This window comes from Protopterus annectens, chromosome 4.part0 (assembly GCF_019279795.1).
Source record: "Protopterus annectens isolate FY-2018-M chromosome 4.part0, PAN1.0, whole genome shotgun sequence".
NCBI lineage: Eukaryota > Metazoa > Chordata > Ceratodontiformes > Protopteridae > Protopterus > Protopterus annectens.
Window position 1 is genome coordinate 495,150,025 of NC_056733.1, and position 26,173 is coordinate 495,176,197.

A 26,173-nucleotide genomic window follows, 5' to 3' on the forward strand; every position below is an offset into this window, starting at 1 on the left:
GAAGGGAGCCTCTGGGTTATGAATCTGTCCCTCCAGCATGTCCTATTTATTTCAGTGCTGAGGTTCAAGTCTCTCGAGCGCATAGCTCGATGGGATTTGGATTTTCTGAGGTGCAGCATGTCCATTAATTCCGGGATGGACATGGCTTTATATGTCAGGCACAGATCGCTTCTGAGCAGGCGGTATGCCACTGAGAAGAGCTGGAGTTTCTTTAACCGGGCAGCATATGGCATCTGTTTGAGCCCTTTGATCCTCTTGGTGAGGTACTTTTGGGGTCTTTCCAGTTGCTGCAGGTGTCTGGTAAGGTACATCCCAAAAGGGGCATTGTACTCAATTATGGGCCTGATGAGGGATGAGTAAAGAGGCACGATGACCTCCCCTGATCTAGATGTGAATCCCTTCATGATTAGGTGGGCTATATAAAATGTTTTTCTAACCACTTTGGCCACGTGGTTGTCAAATGAGAGATTGCTATCAACTTGGGTCCCCAGGTCCCTAATTACTTCTTCTGTACTTAATAGATTACCACCTATGTGGTAATTTGTGGGCACTTTGTTTTTGCCAAAGGGGATGACTATACACTTTTTGGCGTTTAGCTTGAGGCCATGGCTCTGGCACCAGTTGTCTGTTTCTATGAGGCCCTTTTGGAGGATGCTTGTGTCGGCTGGAGAGTTGATTATGGCACCCAGTTTGCAGTCATCTGCGAACTTGGTCAGCCACAGTCCTTCTGTGTTGGCCTGTACCTCCGAGAAATATATACCGAATAAGAGAGGTCCCAGGACTGAGCCTTGTGGGATGCCACTTGTAACTTTTTTGGAGTCTGACATGGCTCCAGCAATTCTAACCATGTGGGTTCTGTCCTTGAGCCAGTTTGCAACCCATCTAGTGACATAGGGGTTTATATTTAAGCTGGTGAGCTTATCTATAATGCCCAAGTGGGGTATTGTATCGAAGGCTTTTGCGAGGTCCAGGTAGGCTGTGTGGACCACCTTCCCCTCGTCAATGGCCTTGGTGACTGTTTCAAAGAAATCAACCAGGTTTAAGAGGCAGGATCTGCCCTTAACAAAGCCGAACTGGGTAGGATCCAGTGGCTGTAGGTCCCCAATATCTTTATTTATGAGGTCCATAATGATCCTTTCCATAGCTTTGCAGACCAAGCTAGTCAGGCTTATGGGGCGATAGTTTCCAGGATCCGTTGAGATACCACCTTTGTGGAGACGGACCACTGTTGCTGTACGCCACTCTTTGGGTACATATCCTGTAGTAAGGCTGAGATTGAACAGTAGTTTTATGTTTGGGTTTAGCTCTTCTTGGAGTTTATGTAAGATGCAGCCCGGGACACCGTTTGGTCCCATTGATGCTGTGTTTTTTGCTTAGGAGAGGGCAGCTCTTACCTGAGCATCTGAGATGTCAGGGGGGCAGCACTCTGCTGGGATAGATATTTGCCCTTTTGGTAGATGGGGGAGAAGTTTGCGCTGAACCTGTCAGCTAGGATGTTGGCAATGTCTGTGGGTTCTATGTATTTTTTGACATTTTGGAGTAATTCTGAGCATATCTGGGAATTCCCACCCAGGTTCCTAACATAACTAAAGAAAGCCTTGTAATTATTCTTAGTGTCCTGTGCAATTTTTCTCTCTAAGCTGACCTTAGACTATTTTATGAGTGCCCGTAGTTTTTTGCTAATACTAATCAGAGATGCCTTCCCTTTTTGGGATTTTGCTCTATCATATAGTAGCTTCCTCCTTCTATTGTATAGTTTGTTTATGGCTGGGGTCCACCAGACAGGACGTCTGCCTTTGGAGGATTGGGTCTTGGTTTTATTTGGGACTGCATGATCCATGCATTCCTGAAGGTGTTCATAGAATGCGTTTTTAAAGGATTCTGCAGTCTGGGCTGTATTTTCCACAGGCTCGGGGGTTTTGAAGGATTCCACCTCGGTTTTGAGGAGTGTGAAATTTGCTTTAGATAAGTTTTTCACTGTGTTTTTCTGGGCAGGGGGTGGGGTCAGGATGTGAATATCCAGTGAGATTAGTTTATGGTCTGATCTTACCAGTGAGGGATACATTTCTGGTCTGGAGCATAGAGTCCCCATGTTGGTGATCATCAGGTCCAGTATGTTTTCCCCTCTTGTGGGAGTGGTAACAAGTTGTTCCATAGCATTTGAGTTTATAAATTCTAGGAACCTTTGGGCTAGGGTGTTGGAGCTAGAGTAATGCTCCCAGTCTATGTTTGTGTAGTTGAAGTCGCCAAATATAATGGTGTTTGGAGAGATCTTCATATTTTCCAGTGTTCTCAGGAAGGCTAAGTGGGGTTCCTGGGTTTGGGAGGGTGGTCTGTAGCAGGCTATAAACTGGAAGGCAGTTTTACCCACTGTTAGTTGCACATGGATAGTCTCTGATGCTTCGTGCTGTGCCACCAACCTGGAGGTGTGGGTATCTTTGACGAATATTGATATTCCCCCTCCTTTTGTGGTTCTGTCCAGGTTTTGTGGCTGAAAAGCATGGTATGAGGTATAACCTGGTAGTGCTGGGGTGCTCTTGGGAGCCTTGAAAAAGGTTTCTGTTACTGCACAGATACCAATGTTCTCCATGCTAAGGAGAGTTTTGAGTGCATGCATCTTGAGGTTTAGACTTCTGGCGTTGAGTAGCATTACTCTTAGTTTCTTATCCCTTGTGATACCTATGGAGGTAGGTTTGTCTTTTGAGCCTTGCCTAAAAAAGGCACTATGGGGGAAGCAAGAGCCTTTGCCAATATCCGAAAGCCCAGGGGTGACAGGTGCAAGCCGTCCCTAGCAAAGCATTGTGGCTTGTTGAGCATGTCATCCCAGGCTGACAGGCATTGGATCCCCTTTGAATGACACCAATACTTAAGCCAATTGTTGAAATTGATCATCTTGTCTTCATATTGTGGCATCATTCTTGGTGAGGGTAAGATGCTACTCAAGGTTAGGGTCATTCCGGCCTGGGCTACATGCTCAGAGAGCTCCTCTATGTCTCTTTTCATGTAGTCTAGGAAGGTACGTCTCAGGTCATTCACACCAGCATGGACAATGACCGAGTCATATTTGTACTTGCCTTGGAGTGACCTGAGTGCTTGTGTTATGTGGTGGATCCTAGCGCCCAACAGGCAGCTCACCATGTCCTTCTCCTTGTTTAGCCTGGTGAGCGGGATGTCAATGTGCCTGATGATAGAGTCACCTATTACAAGTGTACCAGGTGTGTTGTTTAGCCTTAAGGGCTGTGACTGTTTGGCACACTGGCTTTTTGAGCTATGTGTTGCACGTGTTTTGTTTTGGGGTAGCGGTTGCTTGGGTGTCTGCTTTGGAGGTCTCTGCTGCTTAGGCAGATTTTTATTTAGAGCCTCTGAGTATGTTTTTGTGTGTTTATGTGTTTGGTTTGTTGTCGTGGTAGGTCTATGTGAAACTGGAATTGTAGTGAGTGTGGATTCCTTCTCCTCCTGACTGGTTATGCCATTACTGAGTTGAGAGAGCTTAGCCTCCAGTTTGGCTATATGGTTGCATCTCTCACATGTGTTGGAATTTGTTGGGAGGAGGAGAAGGTTGTCTGTGTACATGAGGCAGTTGTAACATTGCCTCAAGATTCCCAGATTCACCAGCTGGACCGGAGAGGAGATTGACAACTGACCTTTGGGCATGCTAGAATAGTACTGGGAATTCCTTTATAATTGAAAAAAAGGGCCAATGGGAAACAAGGTACTCAAGAGTAGTTTGTGAGGGTGTAGTGCTTTTAATTTTTTAGTACTGACTTATATAATTGCTTTAGTCAGCAAGTGCCAGGTAACTTAAATACAATGTGTTGCAGGTAACTTAAATGCAGAAATGACAAACAGTAACTTTCTTTCAAGTGAAACAAGGAAATAAGTACACCAAGCAATGCAGATATCACTAGGGATCCACAGAAGCACTGAAAAGCCACATTTTAGGTGGAATTAGTGTTTCAGGGAAATAAGAAGCCAACAAACAACAAGCATACAAACAAAGCTAGATTCAGCAGGCCTGGATCTAGTCTATGCTACAGCAAACAAGGTGTACCAATTTCAGTAAGAAACAGTTCAAATATGCAGGCACTACAAACTCAAAACCGAGGCGAAATAGTTCAAAGCCCCCGGGCCTGTGGAAAATACGGCCCAGGCCGCAGAATCCTTTATAAACGCATTCTATGAACACCTTCAGGAATGCATGGATCATGCAATCCCAAATAAAACCAAGACCCAATCCTCCAAAGGCAGACGTCCTGTCTGGTGGACCCCAGCCATAAACAAACTATACAATAGAAGGAGGAAGCTACTACATGATAGAGCAAAATCCCAAAAAGGGAAGGCATCTCTGATCAGTATTAGCAAAAAACTACGGGCACTCATAAAATCATCTAAGGCCAGCTTCGAGAGAAAAATTGCACAGGACACTAAGGATAATCACAAGGCTTTCTTTAGTTATGTTAGGAACCTGGGTGGAAATTCCCAGATATGCTCAGAATTAGTCCAAAATGACAAAAAATACACCGAGCCCACAGACATTGCCAACATCCTAGCTGACAGGTTCAGTGCAAACTTCTCCCCCCTCTCCCCACCAAAAGGGCAAATATCTATCCCAACAGAGTGCTGCCCCCCTGACATCTCAGATGCTCAGGTAAGAGCCGCCTCTCCAAAGCAAAAAACACAGCATCAATGGGACCAGATGGTGTCCTGGGCTGCATCCTACATGAACTCCAAGAAGAGCTAAACCCAAACATAAAACTACTGTTCAATCTTAGCCTTACTACAGGATATGTACCCAAAGAGTGCCGTACAGCAACAGTGGTCCCTCTCCACAAAGGTGGTGCCTCAACAGATCCTGGAAACTATCGCCCCATAAGCCTGACTAGCTTGGTCTGCAAAGCTATGGAAAGGATCATCATGGACCTCATAAATAAAGATATTGGGGACCTACAGACACTGGATCCTACCCAGTTCAGCTTTGTTAAGGGCAGATCCTGCCTCTTAAACCTGGTCGATTTTTTTGAAGCAGTCACCAAGGCCATTGACGAGGGGAAGGTGGTCCACACAGCCTACCTGGACCTCGCAAAAGCCTTCGATACAATACCCCACTCGGGCATTATAGATAAGCTCACCAACTTAAATATAAACCCCTATGTCACTAGATGGGTTGCAAACTGGCTCAAGGACAGAACCCACATGGTTAGAATTGCTGGAGCCATGTCAGACTCCAAACCAGTTACAAGTGGCGTCCCACAAGGCTCAATCCTGGGACCTCTCTTGTTCGGTATATATTTCTCGGCGGTACAGGCCAACACGGAAGGACTGTGGCTGACCAAGTTCGCAGATGACTGCAAACTGGCCATAATCAACTCTCCAGCCGAAACAAGCATCCTCCAAAAGGGCCTCATAGAAACAGACAACTGGTGCCAGAGCCATGGCCTCAAGCTAAATGCCAAAAAGTGTATAGTCATCCCCTTTGGCAAAAACAAAGTGCCCACAAATTACCACATAGGTAGTAATCCATTAAGTACAGAAGAAGTCATTAGGGACCTGGGGACCCAAGTTGATAGCAATCTCTCATTTGACAACCACGTGGCCAAAGTGGTTAGAAAAACATTTTATATAGCCCACCTAATCATGAAGGGATTCACATCTAGATCAGGGGAGGTCATCGTGCCTCTTTACTCATCCCTCATCAGGCCCATAATTGAGTACAATGCCCCTTTTGGGATGTACCTTACCAGACACCTGCAGCAACTGGAAAGACCCCAAAAGTACCTCACCAAGAGGATCAAAGGGCTCAAACAGATGCCATATGCTGCCCGGTTAAAGAAACTCTAGCTCCTCTCAGTGGCATACCGCGTGCTCAGAGGCGATCTGTGCCTGACGTATAAAGCCATGTCCAACCCGGAATTAATGGACATGCTTCGCTTCAGAAAATCCAAATCCCATCAAGCTATGCACTCGAGAGACTTGAACCTCAGCACTGAAATAAATAGGACATGCTGGAGGGACAGATTCATAACCCAGAGGCTCCCTTCACTCTGGAATAAAATCCCAGTCCAGGTTAGGCAGAGTCCCACATTGACTCTCTTCAAGAGGAATCTTGATGAGTGGATGGGAGATCATAGGTTTACCCCGGCTATCACTTCTGTGTCACTGTTAGACAGAGGCACAGTATACTAACCTCAAAAAAAGGCATAGCAAAATTAATTTAAAATGGGTGGCGAAAGCCAAACACACTCTGGCTAGGCTTATAAATGCCCTATGAGGGCAGATAGCCTAGTATGAACCTATGAACCTATGAACCTATAAGCCTTTAACCAGAAATTCCCAGCTCAGAAGGTCAGAGTCCAGCCTCTCCTCCCACAAGAGTGCAGACCACAAACCTTCTTAATGTAAAATAACTGGCCTGAAGCCCAAGTGCTTAAACCAGAACTAATACACTTTTAGAATAACAGACACTGAGCCCTCAATCAGCAGTTCCCAACTTAGAAGGATGTAAACTACCTGTCCTGCCACCACAGTGCAGGCCACAAACCTTCCTAATGTAAAACAACTGGTCTGAAGCCCACATGCTTAATCCAAGACTTAGAATGATAGCTACACTTTAATCAAGTTACTACCAAGCAGTAATAAATACAACTGAATACTTTAAAGCATGCCTGGATTAGTGCTCAAGTTATACAAACAAAGCTAGATTCAGCAGGCCTGGATCTAGTCTATGCTACAGCAAACAAGGTGTACCAATTTCAGTAATTAGCAGTTCAAATATGCAGGCACTATAAGCCTTTAACCAGAAATTCCCAGCTCAGAAGGGCAGAGTCCATCCTCTCCTCCCACAAGAGTGCAGACCACGAACCCTCTTAATGTAAAATAACTGGCCTGAAGCCCAAGTGCTTAAACCAGAATTAATACACTTTTAGAATAACAGACACTGAGCCTTCAATCAGCAGTTTCCAACTTAGAGGGATGTAAGCTACCTGTTCTGCCACTACAGTGCAGACGACAAACCTTCTTAATGTAAAACAACTGGTTTGAAGCCCAAGTGCTTAAACTAAAAGGCTTAGAATGAGTTACACCAAGCAGTAATAAATACAATTGAGTACTATTAAGATTATGCAAAAGCAAAATAAAGTAGGAAGTAACACAAATACAGTAAAAGCAGATACATTTTTTTTTTTTGAGTGAGCAAATGAGATGGGCCCAGGAGTTACAGGACAGAAACAAGTGCAAATGCAGGCCTTCAAATCAGAAAGTTGAGAGAGATGGAAGAATGCCCAAATGGCCAACAACTACAAATTCTAGGCCAGAACCACTCCTTACGTTGTAGACAGGTTACCTAATGCTTACCACTGCCACTGATAAGCTAAAAGGCTTCCCTCCAAAACAGTGTGAATGTGCACCATGTTTATAAATATGGTGGCCACTTACTTGCAATTAGCAGAATGGTGATAGCATAAATAGTAAAAGCAGTGCTGCGTGCACTTACCTTGTCCTTCTTAATCTCTTGACGACTGTGTGCGCAGTGCAGCTGCTCGTAAGCAAGGCAAAGGTAAGCAAGTGCAACTCAAGCCGAAAAAGTTATCTTCTAACCACTTTACTTATTAAGTCACCACCGACACCGATATCCAGTCCACTACCCTCCGTATTCGTAGACAAGTACTGTCTGTGCTACCTAGTGTGCTTATTTATTGCTACTGATTGTTTCTCACTCTCTTTTTTGAGAAGACAGTGAGAACCAATCAGTAGCAATCCAGCCGTCCACGTCACGTACATGCCTGCGGACGTGGCAGTCCAAACCCCCTTCTAATTCACTGTGCAGTTAAACCTCATAGACTTCTGGGCATCACACTGATGCCTTCTCTTTAATCTACTCTACTTTTACAGCAGTCTAGATTTCAAGACATGGCTAAGTAAAAAAATAAAAAAAAAACCCGGAACTCAATGAGCATGCACAGTCCGAGTTCCGGGACTATGCGGACTCCCTTAGGATTAGGAAGCACATCACACAAATAAATGAAACAAGCAAAATAAATTAAATACAGTTTTTTTTTATCTTTTTATACTGCAGAACGTCTATTTTTGCTGGGAGGGCTGCATTCCTGCAGTCCGATGGCACGAGCCGCTCCTGAAGACAGATTGGGAGGTCTGTTGGTTAAATCTTTAATGACCCCTAAGGTTTATACTAATGTTTTTCATGTTGACTTAGACACGAGGAGAAAATAAATAATATCAAAAGCTGCATAATTTTCCCTTGTTAAGTCTTACATACCATCCAAGAATTACAAATGCTGATATGCATGCCCTGCTTCTGTTCTGGATTTGGTTTTGCAGTGTTTTGGATTTCCTGATATGCTTGTTTCTTTGATATGAATGTACTTGCACAATATGAAACAAACAGGAGATTATTTTTTTTTTAAGTATCCAAAAATATTAGTAGATAAATGGAAAATGGAAAACAATGAGTCTAAGATAACAGTTCTCAGGACACTACTCCATCACGGGTCACATTCACAATCACACCCCCCCTCCCATACACACACTCAAGTAGTGGCAATTTGAATATTTGCAGTTTACCAACCTGCATGTGGTATGAAACCTGAGAAAAAGGGGGGCATGTAAACTATGAACAGAAAGTAGTTCAACTGGGAACCAAGCACTATGAAGATAGCATTATTAATATCTGCACAGTGGGAGACTCAACAGGCTTATTTCAAGACAAAAAGCTGTATGATATTTCATTATGCACAGTTTGTAGCTCAATAATAAAGGAAACAGTTAACTGAAATCTAGAAAGTTGGGTTTTAATCATAATCCATGCTGATCCCTTTATTTAATACAAAATCAAATTGTAGAACAGACAGTGTGTTGTAACTTTAAGAAGCATTTCTAAGTGTAGGCACGTGCATATAGTATAAATAGTGAGCATGTGCAGGCAGCAGTGCCATTTTGAGAGAACAGCCAAAATGTTAACATGTATGAGTGCAGTAGTCAGCCTGTTTATAAGTTTATTTAAGTTTAAGTTACTAAGCCTTATTCCTGATGTGTCTGTGTGTAATAAAACTGCTTGAACCAAACCCATAAGTGTTTGTCTGTTTTATCCTGACAGGACGAGTGACACAAATGGTGACATTAAATGTAACAAAAGAGGAACACAAAACCATTAAATCTGCCAAATATACTACATGGTCACTTGGAGTTTTCTATAAGTAAAATTGTGGGGGAAAAACAATATCTGGTACAAGGGAGAAACTTCATCCAAGTACTGTAACTATGCCTTAGTAAGTACAAATAACTGGCACACAACAACTGAACAACTAATGTTAGTGGATTTCTAGATTTCCGTAAATATTTTGTCAGCATCTGTGCCTATCATTATCTTATACACTCAATTACATCAATACTTTTGTTGTTATGAGACAGATTTGTGGTAAAAGGTAAGCATTTACTGTATATTACAGGAAAAGTATCTCTTTGTGGGAAAGGAACATAACATGGGTTGTTTGAATGTAGCAAACTGCAGAACAGTTAGGCATGAATAATTAGCTAATAAATCAAACACAGATTATCAGTGAATATTATGTTTTTGAAGACTGAATATGAAAACCAGCAAAAGCAGTAACATACATTACCTTGTACTTGTGTCTGATAAACAATAAAGTAATCAGTATTCCCGCAGCTTTCATATTCTTCACCTATACATCTCTGGGCACAGAGTTGCTCGTCCTCCCGCTCATGAAGCATGAAGTGTGTAGTTGGAAAGCCACAGTGACAGATTGTTCCTGCTAGCACTGCCAATGAGAACTCCTAGGGAGAAAAATTGAAGACACATCTCAGTGCAGTTTGAGACAATCCAATGAACATTTCAACTAATGAAGCTGTGAAGGTAATATCACTGAAATATAAGCTCAGTTAGCTTTCAAGGGCTTACAAAACACAACTCTTCCAGAATCATTAATAAGTGTTCAAACACAAGATAAGTAGACATTCACCATTATATTTTGGGAAATTGAAACAGCTCAGATGTTGTACAGAAACACCTTGCATTGAAAAACTAGAAATTGAGTTGTCCTGCCTGGTTCTTTTACACACCTACACTTAACCCTGCAAGCCTCTCAGATTTAATGAATTTATGTCTTCAGTTACACATTTATTCCTTGTTCTTAACTAAGAAATCTCCATTGGATATGCATGCATCTTTCATAAATGAACCAGAAATGCAATCTTGTTAGTTAACTCTTTACACAACAGTGAACTCAGCTAATATACATACTCCGAATGCACTACTATATCCTTGGTGATAGGGTAGCAGACACCTAATTTTTATAAGTCTTGCTCAGTCAGTTTATTACTCTTCACATTAAAGTATGTAGAGCTGTATTTGCTAGTCTTGTATGTATGACTGCATGCAGATATGCCTTCATATATCTTTTTAGTCATTTATTGTCAACATTATTTGCTAATGTTTTTATTTCCATTTGTTAAACTCATATAATCTGCTGAGCAGAGATAATTTTTATCTAGAGGCAATTTAATTTCAGTAGTAGCTTTACTGGATAAAGCTTAACGGTATTGCAGTATTAGATGCATTATAATAGTCCACATCAGGTTGAATGTTAAGATGTTAAAGAAAAAGGGAACAGGTGGTTTTCATGTACACTGAACCAAACACTTATGAGAAATTAAGTGGATTACCGGTTCAGCTTATATGCTTGCCTTTGGGATCAGAGCTGGATCATGGTCAAATGGGCTCCTTGGTAGGGTAATGGACTACACCTCCCCCATGTAGTCATACCAATATTCCCTTACTTGGTTGTCTCTCTCCAGTTACAAAAAAATTAAAATAAAATAATCAAACCTGTTAGCATGCATGGTATTTTCTTTTTTACTTAGACAATAATCACAGATTTGTATTTAAAACTCGTATTTTCATAGGTTCCAGGCTATTTTCAAACCACAAGCTCCTCTGCACACATCTTTAGGACTACACATAAATTCATGTGTTCTTTGATTCACCTTCATTATTGTTCTAACTTGTATTTATGTTTAATACAGCAACATTTGTTAGAGAAGCATCTCCTGGATAAATTTGAAAACACTTTATATAGATGCCACAAACTACAATTAGAAAACCTTTACGGTTTGCGGTTTTGGAAATTTCTGAAGGGTCTGATATTCAAATTCATTGTTTTATTTGATAAGCATAGCTGTAGGTTGTTAGAGTGTCTACTGAAGCATAATCAAAAAGAAATAGATGCACTGGCTGTCGAAGCTGGTAGCATGGACCAGTGTATTATTTATTTTATTTATTTATTTATTACATTTGTTTATGAGGTAATGTCTGACTGGCCCAGGAGCCCATTTTCAGCAGAGGCCTGTGGAGAAAAGCTCCAAAACAGTAAAATATTAAAAAAGCTATCAATACTAACAAAGTTAACAATATTAATTATATACAATACAAATACAATTTCAAGTAATAGTGTGCACAACATATACAGTGAGGCATTAAAGAAGACACAATATACAGAGTGGCACTGACAGTGTCAGCAACAGTTGCCGTACATGTACAGCAAAGTTGTGTATGAATCCATGTCGACCAGTGCCACTGAAAGAAAATGTAAGATATTAGCAATACAGCAAAGAGATGAAGGGAAAATGTGTGAAGGGTAGTATCAACAGGTTAAATGCTAGAGTTGGAAGGAGCAGCAATGAGTGATGTAGTTAGGGTGTAGGCAGAATTAGCCTGGAGTATAGCAGGAGCAAAGCCAATGATTAGCTATGTAGTCCTTTAGGAGCTGTTTGAACTGATGATAGTTAGGATTTTTTTTGTGATGGGCTGAGGAAGAGTGTTCCAGAATTTGGCAATTTTGTAAGAATAGAGGGAATCGCCATGATAGTTGCGGGAGTGAGTAAACTTTAACATTAGTTTGTCAGAAAATCTGAGTGACCTGACATTTATACCAGGTTGGACTAGGTTAGAAAGAGCAGAGCAATTACTGGGTTGGTGGTCTATTTTGTAGGCAATGGTGAGTTGATTGAGTAATAAAAGATTAGGGAATTCTAGCCAGTTGAGCTGGGAGAGGACTGAGCAGTGGTGAGTTCTATATGGGTGACCAGTGGCAAACTTGGCAATTTTGTTGTAGCAGGATACTAGCTAATTAAGGTCAGTCTTTTACAGGTTTGCAAATATATGGAATCTATAGAGGAGGGTAGAAAGCAGATGTGAATGAGCAGTGGCTAGCCTGGCACTTTCAGTAAGGTATGGTTTGGCCATATAGAGGGTGCCAAGCTTAGTGTGGAATTTTTTTGATTGTCAGGGAAATATTTTATCAAATTTTAGATTGTCATCTATTGTGACACCTAGAAGTTTAGTCTGGTTTGTGGGTTTTATCTTGGTTCCATTTGAGGAGGTGATTTTGAGAGGAGACTGGCATGGTTTGGATTTATTATTTCTGAAGACTATTACCTTAGTTTTGCTTGGGTTTATTATGAGTTGATGTTCAGTGATGAATTTTTTTATATCCTGAAAAAAAGTTTGCATTTTTATTTGAAGTTCCTGGGGTGAATGGGGCTGAGCAGATACGTGTAGAATCATCAGCATACTAAACAATGGAGGTTAGTTGAGTTGCAAAGCTGAGGTTGTTTGTAAATATGCTTAAGAGGAGAGGGCCTAGTATGGAACCTTGGGATACACCAACCAAGATGGGGAGTAGGGGGGAAAACTGTTTTCTCATTTGGTGACCTGCTGTCAATTGTTAAGATAGCTATGGAACCAGGACTGGGATGATGAATTGAGGCCAAAAGATGAGAGTTTGTTGAGAAGTAGTTGGTTTAAAATGGTGTCAAAGGCTTTGGACAAATCAACGAAGATAGATGAGACTAGCTGGCCTTCTTTTAAGATATATTGAATGGTGTTAGTGAAAGTCATTAGGGCAGTGCTAGTGCTATGTTTAGGTCTAAAGCCATTTTGAGAACTGGATAATAGGTTGTGAATAAGGAAGTGGTTAAGGAGTTGGTTGTGGATGCATTTTTCTAAGAGTTTAGCAAGAAAGGAGAGGATGGCTATGGGACAGTAGTTAGTTCTTTAGAGGGTTCACCTGTGTAGAGTAGAATGATGTGTGATATTTTCCAGAAAAGTGGACATATTGTTCTGCAACAGAATGGTTGATCAGGATAGATATGGGGTAGACAATCGAAGGGGTGGCAATTTTTAGAAATTCATTGGGCAACTGGGAAGTGAGATTTGGATGGAGTTGCAATAGGGTCAGATTTGTTTGAGGTGATTGGTGCAAGGGTTGGGGTTTGCCCTTGGCTAAGGAGATAGTTAATGTTTTGCCAGAATTTTTGGGGGTTGTTTAGGTGTTTCTGTTGACTGGTTTGGAATCAAGTCTGCTTGTCTGTTTTTATTGGTTTCTTATCTAGATTTCATAGCTGTTGATATGTTAAGAAGTTTACTTTATCTTTGTTGGTATAGTAAGCTGATCAGGCTACATTGCTATGTTTGAGTAGTCGTTTGGTATCATTGGTTAGCCAGGGTAGGTGCATAGTTTTGGAACATATTTTCCTAGGGGTGCAAGATTGTAAAGTGTTCTGAGAAAGGTATTGTTGAAATACTGAGCAGCAGGTCTAAGTGGAGGTTTCTAAGTGGTGTCCAGTCACATTGTTGAAGTACTAGGTTAAAGGTAGAGGGGGAGAAATTTTTCTTGCTACAGATGTATTTGTAATTATGCTGTTTGAGTATGGGCACTCTGCATAGAAAGGTTGGAGAGTGGTTGCTGTGGGAGTCTGGAAGGCAACTGGCTAGGTGACTTAGGTTGGGTTTATTAGTCAATAACCAATCTAATGTTGACTGCTTTTGGAGTGTTTGTCCGAGTCGGACAGGAAATGGTTTGGGTGAAGCTGAAAAGGTTTAGGAAGTTGGAGGGGTTTTTGGATGAGCAGAAGTGCCAATCAAAGTTGAAATCGCCAATAATTATAGCTTCTTCGTTGAAACTGGTAGATGCCCAGGAATGTAGACCTTCAATGGTGGGAAGGTTATTACTGGGGGGGGGGGTATGTGCCTATGATAGATAATTATAGTTTTGTTTGAGTTGATTTCAAGGTTTCAAGGCAGGTAGTTAGGATTTCGGAGTTAGGTAGATCAGGAGGGGCACAGTTTAGCTGTTCAACTTTGAGGCTGTCTTTAAACATAATGGCAACACCTCCACCTGTTTTGTTTAACCTGTCTAGTCTAATGATGTTATAGCTGGTTATGATAACTTCTTGTCTTTAATGTGTGGCTTTAACCAGGTTTCAGTTATCACAGCTACATATGTCTGGTGAGTAGATGTTTAGGGCAGATTGAAATTCAGTAGATTTATTTATGATGCTATGGAGACTGAAATTGGCAAAGAGCAGCTCAGTATTACAGATTTTGGAAGAGGGGGTATGGATGGGGGTGTATAGTAGACTGAATAGAATTTGTTGGGGAAGATGGTAGGCAGGATGAGGAGTTAGTATTGGGTCCTGGTTTGGGATGGAGGTCAGTTTGGAGTTTACTTTGTGTTAAACAGTGTAGTAGAAGATGTCTAAATTTGTTAGTTAGTTTCAGATATCTGAGAGCTGAGGAATGAGGATAGTGGGTTTGTATGTGTTTGAAAGTAGGAGAAGAATGGTTGGAGTGTTATAGAATTCTGGGCTGATGTCAGTATAAGTGTGGGAGTGTGAGTAGTGGGTGGACAGTGGAAGAGTAGGAGAGTGGGAGTATCTGATTTCATATGAGTGGAGGGAGGTGGAGCTATATGTAAGGTAGAGAAAATGGAGTAGGAGAGTACTGGTTATTATGGAGTAATAACATTTCATTGTGGCTAGTAAGGTGGGGTAGTAGAACAAAAATGTAGGGGGAAGGGTAGAGTGAGTTGGTTGACAGTAGTGAATGAAGTATAGTGTAGAGTGTGGGGTTGATGAGGTACAGTTGATAATTGAGAAGATCAGTGTGGGTAGGCTGAGGGGAGGAGGAGTGTGGTTTGGTGAGATATAAATTTAAGGAAAGTGGTGTGGATGGGAATGGGAGTAGGGTAGGGGACTGGAGTGAGCTTGAGTGAAATGAGGGCAAATGTAGCGGGTTGAGTCTGGAAATGTGTCTAACACAGCAAAAAACAAACAAACCCAGGATTTACTTTTTGAACAATATAATAGAGACTATTTGAACATTTTCAACTGCATAGATAAGGACATTAATGATATCAAAAGAAGAAAGGAAAAAGTTTGAGAGGGATACAGTCGAATATTTAGAGGGGCATGCATATCGTAAACCTTCCACCTCAAATAGGAGGAACTCTTTCCCTCAAGAAACCATTGCGGACATCATTTTTGAAGAACAGGAGGAGTTCAATTGCTATGATCAGCTTCCTTTGGGAAATGGCTATGTCTGGAGATTGGAGAGCCTGAGGAACAGGAGAAAACATCGGCTGGATCTAACTCCTTTATACAGATCTGTTCACAATCAAATGTACAGGAAGAACCAGCATGGTTACCAGAATACAAACTCCCATCAGAAGCGCAGTCAAATTCGGATGATACTGGGTTCAGCTATTGAGTTTCCTATGATTTCGAGCCATTGGTGATGATCACTGAAGCAGGTGATTTTATTATTTACAATTTTAGTCATTTTTGGTGTTCTGTCAAACATGCTAAGCTTTTAAGTTAAGGGACCACTTTTGTTCCTTCTTCGAACTTTAAAATAGACAGGTTACTTATTGACTTAAAAATCTACTTGAGAAAATTGAATCTTCTTTTATTTTTTGAGGAAAACCAAGTGTGTTTTGATAGTATTTTTATAAGCTGCACTAGCACTTTCAACCCCCCCCCTCAACTGTGTTACCCTTGCTAATCTTTGAGAAACTGGTGGAATTTGAATTTACAGCATTGCAACACTGTAATTTCATGCATGAAGGCTGTTGCAATTTAACCTCTCACGAGTATTCACTGTTGGTTGAACTGGCTAATGAAATAAAGTTTAAGGATAATGAAGCTGGACACGGGGGGGGGGAGGGTTGTTATTATGAACAATGATAGATACTTAAATCAGATGATTTATTGGATTATGATTTATATGGGGAAACATCCGTAAATATTATACATGTGGCTTATAGTACAATTGACTATTTATTACAAGATGTACTAAATCAGGATGAAATTGTACCTGAGTTGTGTAATTACTTTCATGTTGAGTTTCCAGCAGTGCATTGTATTCTTTGGGATCCCCGAGATTCATAAGAGCACCTCTGACCTGCTAATAAGACCCACAGTCAGTGCAAGGAAATCTAAAACTCACCTTGGGAAATATATTGATTTAAAATTGAAAAAAAAATTGTTGAAGTCAAACATTTGAGTTATTTCAGGAAACTTGTTTTTCTCATGGTAAATGTCATGGAGTTATTTAATGTCATTCCTCACTCCATTGGTATAGCTTGGTTTCATGACTTTCTTTGTGAATCCACTGGTCTGAATAACAAAAAAATCAATGTCCTGGACACTTGTATGGAAATTGTACTCAAAAAACAATTTTGTGTTTCTGGAGGGACAATATTTTCACCACCTCAAGGGTGTAGCCATGGGTGCCTCTTATGCCCCATTTTTGCTAACACTGTCCTAATCCAGTGGGAAAAGCAGTTTTTGTTTGACAGGCTTCCTACCAAGCCTTGGAGGCCATATCTTCAATATTTAGATAACATTTTTATTCTGTGGGACGAGCCTAGTAGTGAATTTAATGGCTTTATTGACTATCTGAACTCTACTACATCATTTCTTAAGTTTACTTTTTTCCTTCAATCACAATGTTATCAAGTACTTGGATGCTAAACTTTCAAAAAATGATTTGGAATAGTGTTTTCATTAGCACTATTTACAGGAAACCCACACATTGTAACAGTTTGTTACACTATAAGAGTAGCCATCCTGAACACCAAAAACAAGGTATAATAAAAGGGCAATATATGCATTTATCCAGGATGATTTCAGAGAGCAATCAATTCATGTTGGAAAGTCAGCTACTAGCTGACATGTGTATGGCACGTAGATATCCTGACAAGTTGGTGCTTAGAGTAAGGTCTGAAGTTGTCAGTAAAAAAGATAAAGGAGACATTCTGCCCTTATTGAAAATGTCTTATAACTCTGTGGCAGAAATTTTTGAACACATCTCCACTTCAAAAATTAATCATCACTTACTCTGGAATATTGGTTAGAAGATTTTTATATTAGGGAAGTGGTGTATAAGAAATGGTTTGCCTTCTCTTGTTTCAATGACATTTTGGAAAAGGCTGGGGAAAGGCCAACCTTTGTTTATCGGAGGGGTAGATCTATAAACAACGTTTTGGAACACAGCAGTGCGTTGTATGGATTTATTAGTAACAAAAAACTGGCACTTTTAAATGTGGCTTTTGTAGCCAATGTAGATATATTTTGGTTAGTGACCTGGTTACACTTAACAGAATCAAAATTAGAGCTACGTTTCACTGTAATTGTAATACTTAGGGGGTAGTTAACCTGGCTGCCTGTCAGAAATATAATGGGTTTTATGTGGGTAAAACACAAAGAAAGTTGAGAGAAAGAATATATGAATATTCTTTGGAAATAAGGAAGAAGAACTTGAAAAACTCTTTGGCTAAACATAAATGCCAGTCACCCTGGTCATAATTTTTTTTTAATTTTTGGTCACATTATGAGTAATCCTAGTGGGACCTTGGGAAGATTTGATTTTCACTAGTGAGTTGTGGTGGCAACTTAGAGTAAATGCCCACAGTCCCCCCCAGTTTGAATAATCACACTTCCACTGGATGTATTTTCAAGTTAGAATCATATATGGTGTGGAATGGTTTGGTCTCTTTTTAATAACTGGTAGGTTTTGGATTGGTTAAGCATGGTCATGTGGCCTATAGGGTGATATATGTAAATGAATGAGTTACACTGATTAATGATGCTGATGAAGTCTGGATTAACAGACAAAAGCACTTAATCTCTAGTCTTTTGTAATTTTTATATTTTTTATCTGTATTTTTAGCATATTAAAGTATTGATAGTGTGGAGGTTCCTTGTCTGTGGATGTTTCCTAAGGACTGCTGTCTGGTGGAAATTTTTTAGAGTGAGTTTTAAAATTTGTACTTTTGAACATTTTTTCCCATTAAGCAGCAGAGCAAAATGTATGAGCCAATAGCAGCAAAAGTCCACATTTCATCACTCAGACACCTGTCATTATAATCCACAAATATCCATACTAAACAATTATAGCCACTTTAATGTCTGTATGCACATCATCACATATCTGAATGTGATAAAAATGGTCAGAGTAAAGTATTCCAGTTTGCTTTACACAGTTGCATACTAGTCTTGCAAAGATGGATTACTGACTTTTTAACTTTAACAACTCAGTAGAGTCAGTCATTTTTACCCACAGACATCCCGCAAATCCAGTAATAACAGCTACACAATGTACGTCCTCCTTCTCAGATATATGTATAAAATAAAAATACAATAATAATGACCAAAGTCAGATACTTGAGATTTGTTTTACAGAAAAACATAGAAGCTAAAGTATTCCAACTTAGTTCAAATGCACATTAGTCCTATATAGCCATATTACAGACTGTTTAAAATGACAAGAGAATAAGAGCTTAAGTTATACCATCCATAGACAGCTTCTCAGCCCTACCAACAGTCATAGCCTCTGTTGAATGTGTACACCCCTTATTGTTATGCACAATTAAATTAATGTACTTTATTGGTATCTTTGGATAAACTACATGACATTTTATAAAGATCACTAGCATCATACCATACCATACCATACCATACCATACCATACCATACTATACCATACCATTCCATAATGCAAAATCTGGATATATGTAACACATTTTGAATAGAAAATTATTCATGGGAGTATAAGAAATATTAACCACCTGATAACATATACTAAATCAATATGCACAATCTTTGCAGAAGTGAAGTCATCTGAATAATTCCACATTAAAGAGAATTATTAACAATGCAAAGGTTGTTGCTGGCAAACAACTTTACATTTCATTGTTTCATCTTCAGATGCAGTGCCTACTTTCCCTGAAGAAGAAATCAGTGCTTTTTTTTTCTACAAACACAGTGTCTGCTACCCTTGAAGATGAAATTATCTATGTTGCATTAAAAATTGGTATGCTAGTGATATTGCTAAATATTTCCTGAAATAGATCAGCTATGCAATAAGGAATGGTGGGTAAAAATGACAACAACAAAAGGTTCATAATTACTAGGCATGCAGGCCAGAAGACCATTAAGGAACACAACCTAAATTTCCAATTGCTCCAAAGCATTTCTGGTTAACTGACTTGCTCAGTGCTACACAGCAGGTAAATGAAGGCAGAAATATTCAAACCTTGTACCCCTGCCACAGGAAGTAGCTCATCAGTAAGTCAATGCTTCAGATCTCTATTTTAACTACAGGTGTTACTTAAGTACATTTGTAATCTTTTACAGTTCAATCTTGTAGAGAAGACTTTCACAATAATTGTTCTGATTATCACTCCAAATAATGCAAGCTGTATGACGTGACAAAGCTCAACCCCTTTGCAGTTGCTGGAGGCTGTAAAGAAGGCATTGCAAAAGTATATTACTAAAATGCAACATGTTTAGACTACTAAAATGCAAATTGTTTAGAGTATACTACACAATCCAGGCCTTTTAATGAATGAATTAATTCATTATTTAGTACAATGAGTAGAGCAGAACAATTAAAGACAAATAAATGCTGCAACAGCTTTTGAACAACAACCTACATGTCATATAAACATCAGAAATATTATAGCATATGACACAATCTTTTTTTTTTTGGGGGCTTACATGCTTGCAGGACACCTAGATCTCCATTTTGACCTCCTTATGAATTCTCTGTCATCAAGAACAGTTATCATCTTACATCACTCATTATAGGTCTGAACTGCTTGAATGGCTGATAATGCTGTATTGTTGCAGCACACACCTCCAGAATCAACAGAGCCAGATTCTACCCAAATATGGTCCTATGCAGGTTAATGAATGAGGCCCCTGCCAGTCATACCAATATGCCATTACATTACTGTCTCTCCCCAGTTACTATAAACAGTGCGGGAACCTATTGTACATACTCTTTTCTTCTTTATATAAAACACTGAGCACCTTCATCTCCCAGAATTAACTTCTTTCTGATGAACAACACAGTGGACTCTGACATGTAGTGCCATCCTTTATGGGAACTACCTGTGCTGAGGAGGTGATAAAAGTTTATGCACATTAATATATTATGGGAAGGAACTTTCCACTTGCAGATTATTCAAAGAAAATAATATTGAACAAAGCAATAGAATGGATATATATAACACAAATTAATAACCAGTAAAGGCTACTGATATTTACATCTGCCTGTTGATGGCTCTATTTGGAATATGAAGCACAAAAAGTTTGTTAATATCAAAAGGCGGACTAGTGTCTGCAGTGCCCAGCATTTTTAATATAGAATGTCTCACGCCTGGATTCACTAATCCTCCGTGCAGGACTAATCTAGTCCTGCACAGAAGCGGCAGTTTAAGAGGAGGACGGCAGCGCGTCATGCAGATTAGGGAAGGAGCGTTGCCTGAACACCTAATGCTACATGGAGCATGGACGAGTGCAGGGGGGGTGTCTGAGAGCAGAGCTCTCAGAATAAACACGCCCCTGCAAAGTAGAACTGAAGAATGTGCACATAAAAGAGCGAGACCACTCGTAAGTGTCCGCATATCTCCACCAACAGTCCCCATGTGTTCAATAACAACAGTACACTGAAAAAGAACACTAAGAAACCCTTGTAATTTTTAAAACTCCCAGTACGGCTAACCGTAGGTGCACAGGTTTGCCCATCGCTTAGCTAAGGGTAAAGCAGAATAAAAGGCTGAAGAGGATAACAAGGAACATATAGCAAATGAGGCAGCACAGCAATAGCGTAGTGGTCAGTGCATCTGCCTAACGAGGAGGCATTCCCGGCTCGAGTTCCACTGCAACACATACCATTTTCCATGTGTAATCTGTATATGAACATTTATGTACATTTTATTGCTGTATAACCTACCAAATAACATTTAAATGTGAAATGCACATGTGAAAAGTCAGTACCAAAATGAATAAGTCAGCAGGAAGCAGGCGTAAGCACAGGTAAGTAGTAGTAAGCATATGTAAGCAATAGTAAGCATGTGCAAGTGCGTTGGGCGGGGTGAAGCACCGCCGTCACAGATCAAACAAAGGAGATGCTAACTGCATGTAACACACAGTGACCAGAAGTCAGCAGTGCTAACCTCTGCACAAACCCACTCACAACCGCTTGAAAGTGCCTTAAGCACACCATATCCAACAGCCGTTGTCACGTGTGAGTTTGTGTACATTAACAGAGTCAGTCATAGGTATCGCAAAGCATACATGGCACACAACGTTGGCCGGTATGCACATGAAACACAGTATCCAACAATACCAGTCAACATTACCAGATATGTAGCTAAAGAATTAGAGATATATCTGTTTGTATGAATGCCCATAACTATATAGATATATACCTCCCCCTCTCTGTAGTACAAATGTATACGATAGACATATAAATAAATAACCACAAATACAGATATAAATATGCAGACACCCATACATTCACATGTCGTTTTTATATATATATATATATATATATGGGAACACTTCACATAATCGAATTATTAAAATCTCGATTTGCATATGGTCGAGACCATATGATCGAGATTTTAATAAATCGAATGTGTGTAGTGTTCGAAATAACACTACTTACCTGAATACATTACGTGCACACAGAGGCAAGTATTGTTGCATGCCTTGTGTGTGCGTAATGTATTTTTGTTTCGTGGTGTTGGCAGGAAGTAAAGAAATCTCCGTTTTGCTTCGCATACAGTGCAGGACGGGAGATTTCCCTTCTCCCCCCTGTAGCGCGATCTTGAAGTTGGTATATTTAAGTGGGGGGGATGTGGGGGGCACAGCCTCCACATGAGGGGTGCAGGGGGAGCCCCCTGCAAAAGCAAGCTTGTGTTTTATTTTGTTTTAATGGTTTCCTTCAGAAGTTCGAAGCTCAAACTCGAGCTTTTGGTTTCGATTATTTGTAGTTCGAGATTTCGAAATTCGATCTTCTGAAGTGAATCCATATATATATATATATATATATATATATATATATATATATATATATATATATAGATATGTGTGTGTGTGTGTGTGTGTGTGTGCATAGATATACACAGATATATAACTATGGTAAGATACAGTACCTAAGAATGACATATGTTCACAGGCCATGCCAATGGAGGTAATGGGCCCAAGCAACAAACATGTAACACATAGCATAAACCACCCCCCCCCCCCCAGCCAGACAGGGGAAACATGCAAACAAACCCACAAACAATGTAAACAATCCACTGCTCCGCAGACCACAGGCAGGATACACCCAGGGGGGGACACAGTGGACCCATGAAGTCTAATCTTGGAATAGAGACAGGAGCGTCCCTTGCGGGACACCCCAAAAATTGTCTTGTTATAGGTGGAATCCCATGTGATGACCTATCAAGGCGGGGTGTGTACATACCCAGACTACAAGGTAGGAAAGCCTGATGACCCATGGGTTTAGACAACGTACGAGATGGGTCCCGTGAAGTGGAGAGTGGGCAGTGTGTAGTGGTGTGTTTAGACCCGACCTGCACCCAGAGTAAGGATGAGTGCTATTGAGGAGGTTCGGGTGGAGGAACTATGGGTAGGTAATTATGGGTCTAGGCGTGCAGGTGTTTGCTGGAGTGGGACTATATGGACAGCCCCTGGGATGTAAGCAATAGTGTTCATTGGGCAGAGGCGCCACCCAACGAGCGGCCACACCTGCTACGAGTCCCACTGCAGCACAATCTATTTTACATGGCAAAGAATGGAATAACCAGATGCAGATGTAAATATGTAGAGGTATGTGTGTGTGTATATATACCCATAGCTACATGGAGATATACCTCTCCGTCTCCGTAGTACAAATGTATACATACATAGACAGAATATATATAAATACCCACATATAGATATATACATATGCAGACACCCATACATCCACATGTTGTTAGATATATATATATATATATATATATATATATATATATACAACAATATATATATATATATATATATATATATATATATATAGTTATGCAGATATATATATATATATGTATATAGTTATGATATATATATATATATATATATATATATATATATATATATATATATGTGTGTAAATATACACAGATATATAGCTAGGATATGATACAGCAGTTAAGAATTACATATGTTCACAGAACGTGCAAATCAGAGTGAGGGGTCCAATTAACAAATGTGTAACACATAGCATCAACCCCCCCCCCCCCAGCTAGACCAGTGAAACATACAAACACACAATAAAAAGTAAACATACCACTGATTCCTGGACTACAGGCAGGATACTACCAGTGGGATGTCCCTGTAGGACACCCCAAAAATTCTATGATTTTCGGGTTTCCAGCCATTATACAGATGTCCAGCCGCAGGCCATGCATGTTCTCGGTCTACAAGGTAGGGGAAGCCTGATGATCCATTGGGTGAGACAACACAGGTGATGGGTCCCGAGAAGTGGGGAGTGGGTATTATGTACTGGTGTGGCCAGACCCGACCTGCACCCAGAGTAAGAAAGAGTGCCAAAGAAGATGTGCAGTTTGGGAAGTATGGGTATGAAATTATGGGCCTAGCTGTGCAGGTGTTGGCTGGAGTGGTTCTATGTGGACCACCCCAGGGATGTAAGCAATAGTGTGCATTGGGCAGAGCCGACACCTAACGAGCAGCCACACCTGGTACGAGTCCCACTGCAGCAAAGTCATGTTTACATGGCAAAGGATGGTATAACCAGATGTGTTGTTGCAAACCCACCAAATTACACCAAAGAACACTTGATCACAACACCCCACTGTAGGCATGTAAGTCAGACCATTTGGCATCACAGGGTATTATTGCTGTCCAGACCCCTCAACTGTCCCTGATATAGAGTCCGATATTAGGTCTGTCCCTCTTAATCCCCCTAAAAACTGGTGACTGCTGAAGAAAAGGTGGTGAATTGTCCTTAATAAATAATGATAGTAATTCAGAGTTATAGACATTTCATGGCAGAAAACCTATATTAATCCACATTCTCTTATTCTGCAAATGTTTCAGGTTAACACTACAAATATTTAGAAAATGTCCCTGATTGTCCCTTTCTATTTGAGGAGTTGTCCCTGATTCTGTTGAGGTTTTCCTCTGATCGGTTGAGAGCTATGTTGCTGTCCTCACACCCACCCAGGGGTGTGATTGTCCAGACCTACCCGCAAATGCAGGGTATATACACAGCAGTTGCTATAGAAGAAATGGCCAGCTGTGGACCTTTTTGTCAGCCGTCCTGCACATTCCTGGACATGTCCCCTACTATCAGCCCCTCTGTGTTGCCCAATAACACCACTTACCTATCGACCCCTGTTACAGTCATAGTAATGTCCACAGTCACAAGTAGGTGACACCCTCCACACAACTATATTGGGTGAATCTGGAACCCCCTACCCAGGTGTATTACTGCAGCTGTCCCAGACTACACACATAAAAACACATGAAGGGAAAACCCAAGCACACTTGGATCACCACTTGGCAAAGTCCGCCACACCCCAACACTCCAGACCTCAACACCAACTACTGACATTGACACCTCCTGTCCTGCCTCACATACATATCCCAACACCCTGCAAACCTGCACTACCACACCCCCACCAATCAGTCAAATGGCCTACTATACAGTTAAAATGCCCCCTCCCTCCACCTACCCACCTAGGTTGCAAAGGCTGCATCGCAAGGCAGGTTAGTATTACTCTGCATGTACTGTCATAACAAATAAATATAAAAGCCTTAGAAAGTGTCGTACCAGTAGGAATAAATGTGTAATATTCTGTAAATAAAGGTATAACCCATGGGGTACTCTTCTTTCATATGTAGTTGAACTGTTGCATATTATAAATTGTACTGTTGTATTAAGCAGTGTTACCCATGCTGTGGTATTCAGATAAAATGTGTATGAAGGTCTGCATAACAATGTTGGAAGTGCCACGAGGTCAGTCATATTGTACAAGTGAGGGAGACTTAGATAGAAGACAGTAGAAAGCTTCACATCAATTCCCTGATGGCACAGTGTACTGTGATGATAACTATAATTTTGTAGTCTCACACAGCAGGGGTTTGAATCCCGGGAATGCTAGTAAGTTGTATGCATAAGCACACCCCACAACTGTACAGATTTTGTTACAATGTTCAGATGGAAAGCTGTATGTATAATTAAACCCAACGACTGTACAGCATTTCTCTCTCACCCCTACCATATGTGTGAAATAACCCAGTGACACTCTTCAACTGTTATGTGTACACTCCAAACATTTGTTGGGACATATGTCCTAATGGTTTATATATATACACATTTGTGTCTATGCATGTGCCATGTTAAAATACACCCATATTGGTGGCCTGTTGTCATAAATGACACCTGCATGCTCTTGTAATGGCCACTGTTGTTCCATATATGCAAGTGTTCTGCTTGCTCTGCAACTGTGTTAAATCTGGTGTGCCGGTTAATGAAAATACCTATGCATGTTGTTATAACTAGTCCTGACTGCTGTTGACTGCTACTAACCCATATCTGCCATAAACCAGCAACAACACAGCTCGTATGGGAAGGCCGATCCCAGCGAACCCACCTGTTCCACCTCAGCTGGTCATGTCACCGGGCACCAGCAAATCTGGGGCTCAGCCTGGGACCTCCTCCTCCATGGCCCTGTACAACCTTCGGGAGGAACCGCTGAAGGGGCTTGGCATGCCCCCCCTTGAAGAGGGCGCAGAGGGGTACCTGTCACCCATCAACAGGTCCTGTCCGTGGTGCGTAGGGAGCTTGATCTGGAGTATCGAGAGCAGCTACACCAGCTTGAGGGCCGAGTGGCACTATTAGAGGGTGAGCCTGCTCCTCCTACACAGCCCCCAGCACAGCCACCTTCGGGGCTGTGAAGGTGCAGTGGTGACTGCCCATGGGTGGGGACCTCAGTCCCACTGT

The 26,173-nt window shown here is 40.8% G+C and overlaps 1 protein-coding gene across 3 annotated transcripts in view; it reads right to left on the reverse strand.

Annotated features, from left to right (window-relative positions):
* WSCD2 (WSC domain containing 2) overlaps positions 1 to 26,173 on the reverse strand; it is a 2,311,682-nt gene that overhangs the window by 398,143 nt on the left and 1,887,366 nt on the right. For all 3 annotated transcript variants that reach the window (XM_044068417.1, XM_044068416.1, XM_044068415.1), the window contains one exon: positions 9,633 to 9,807. In XM_044068417.1, the coding sequence (XP_043924352.1) occupies positions 9,633 to 9,807 (175 nt within the window). The remainder of the gene's footprint in view (positions 1 to 9,632; positions 9,808 to 26,173) is intronic.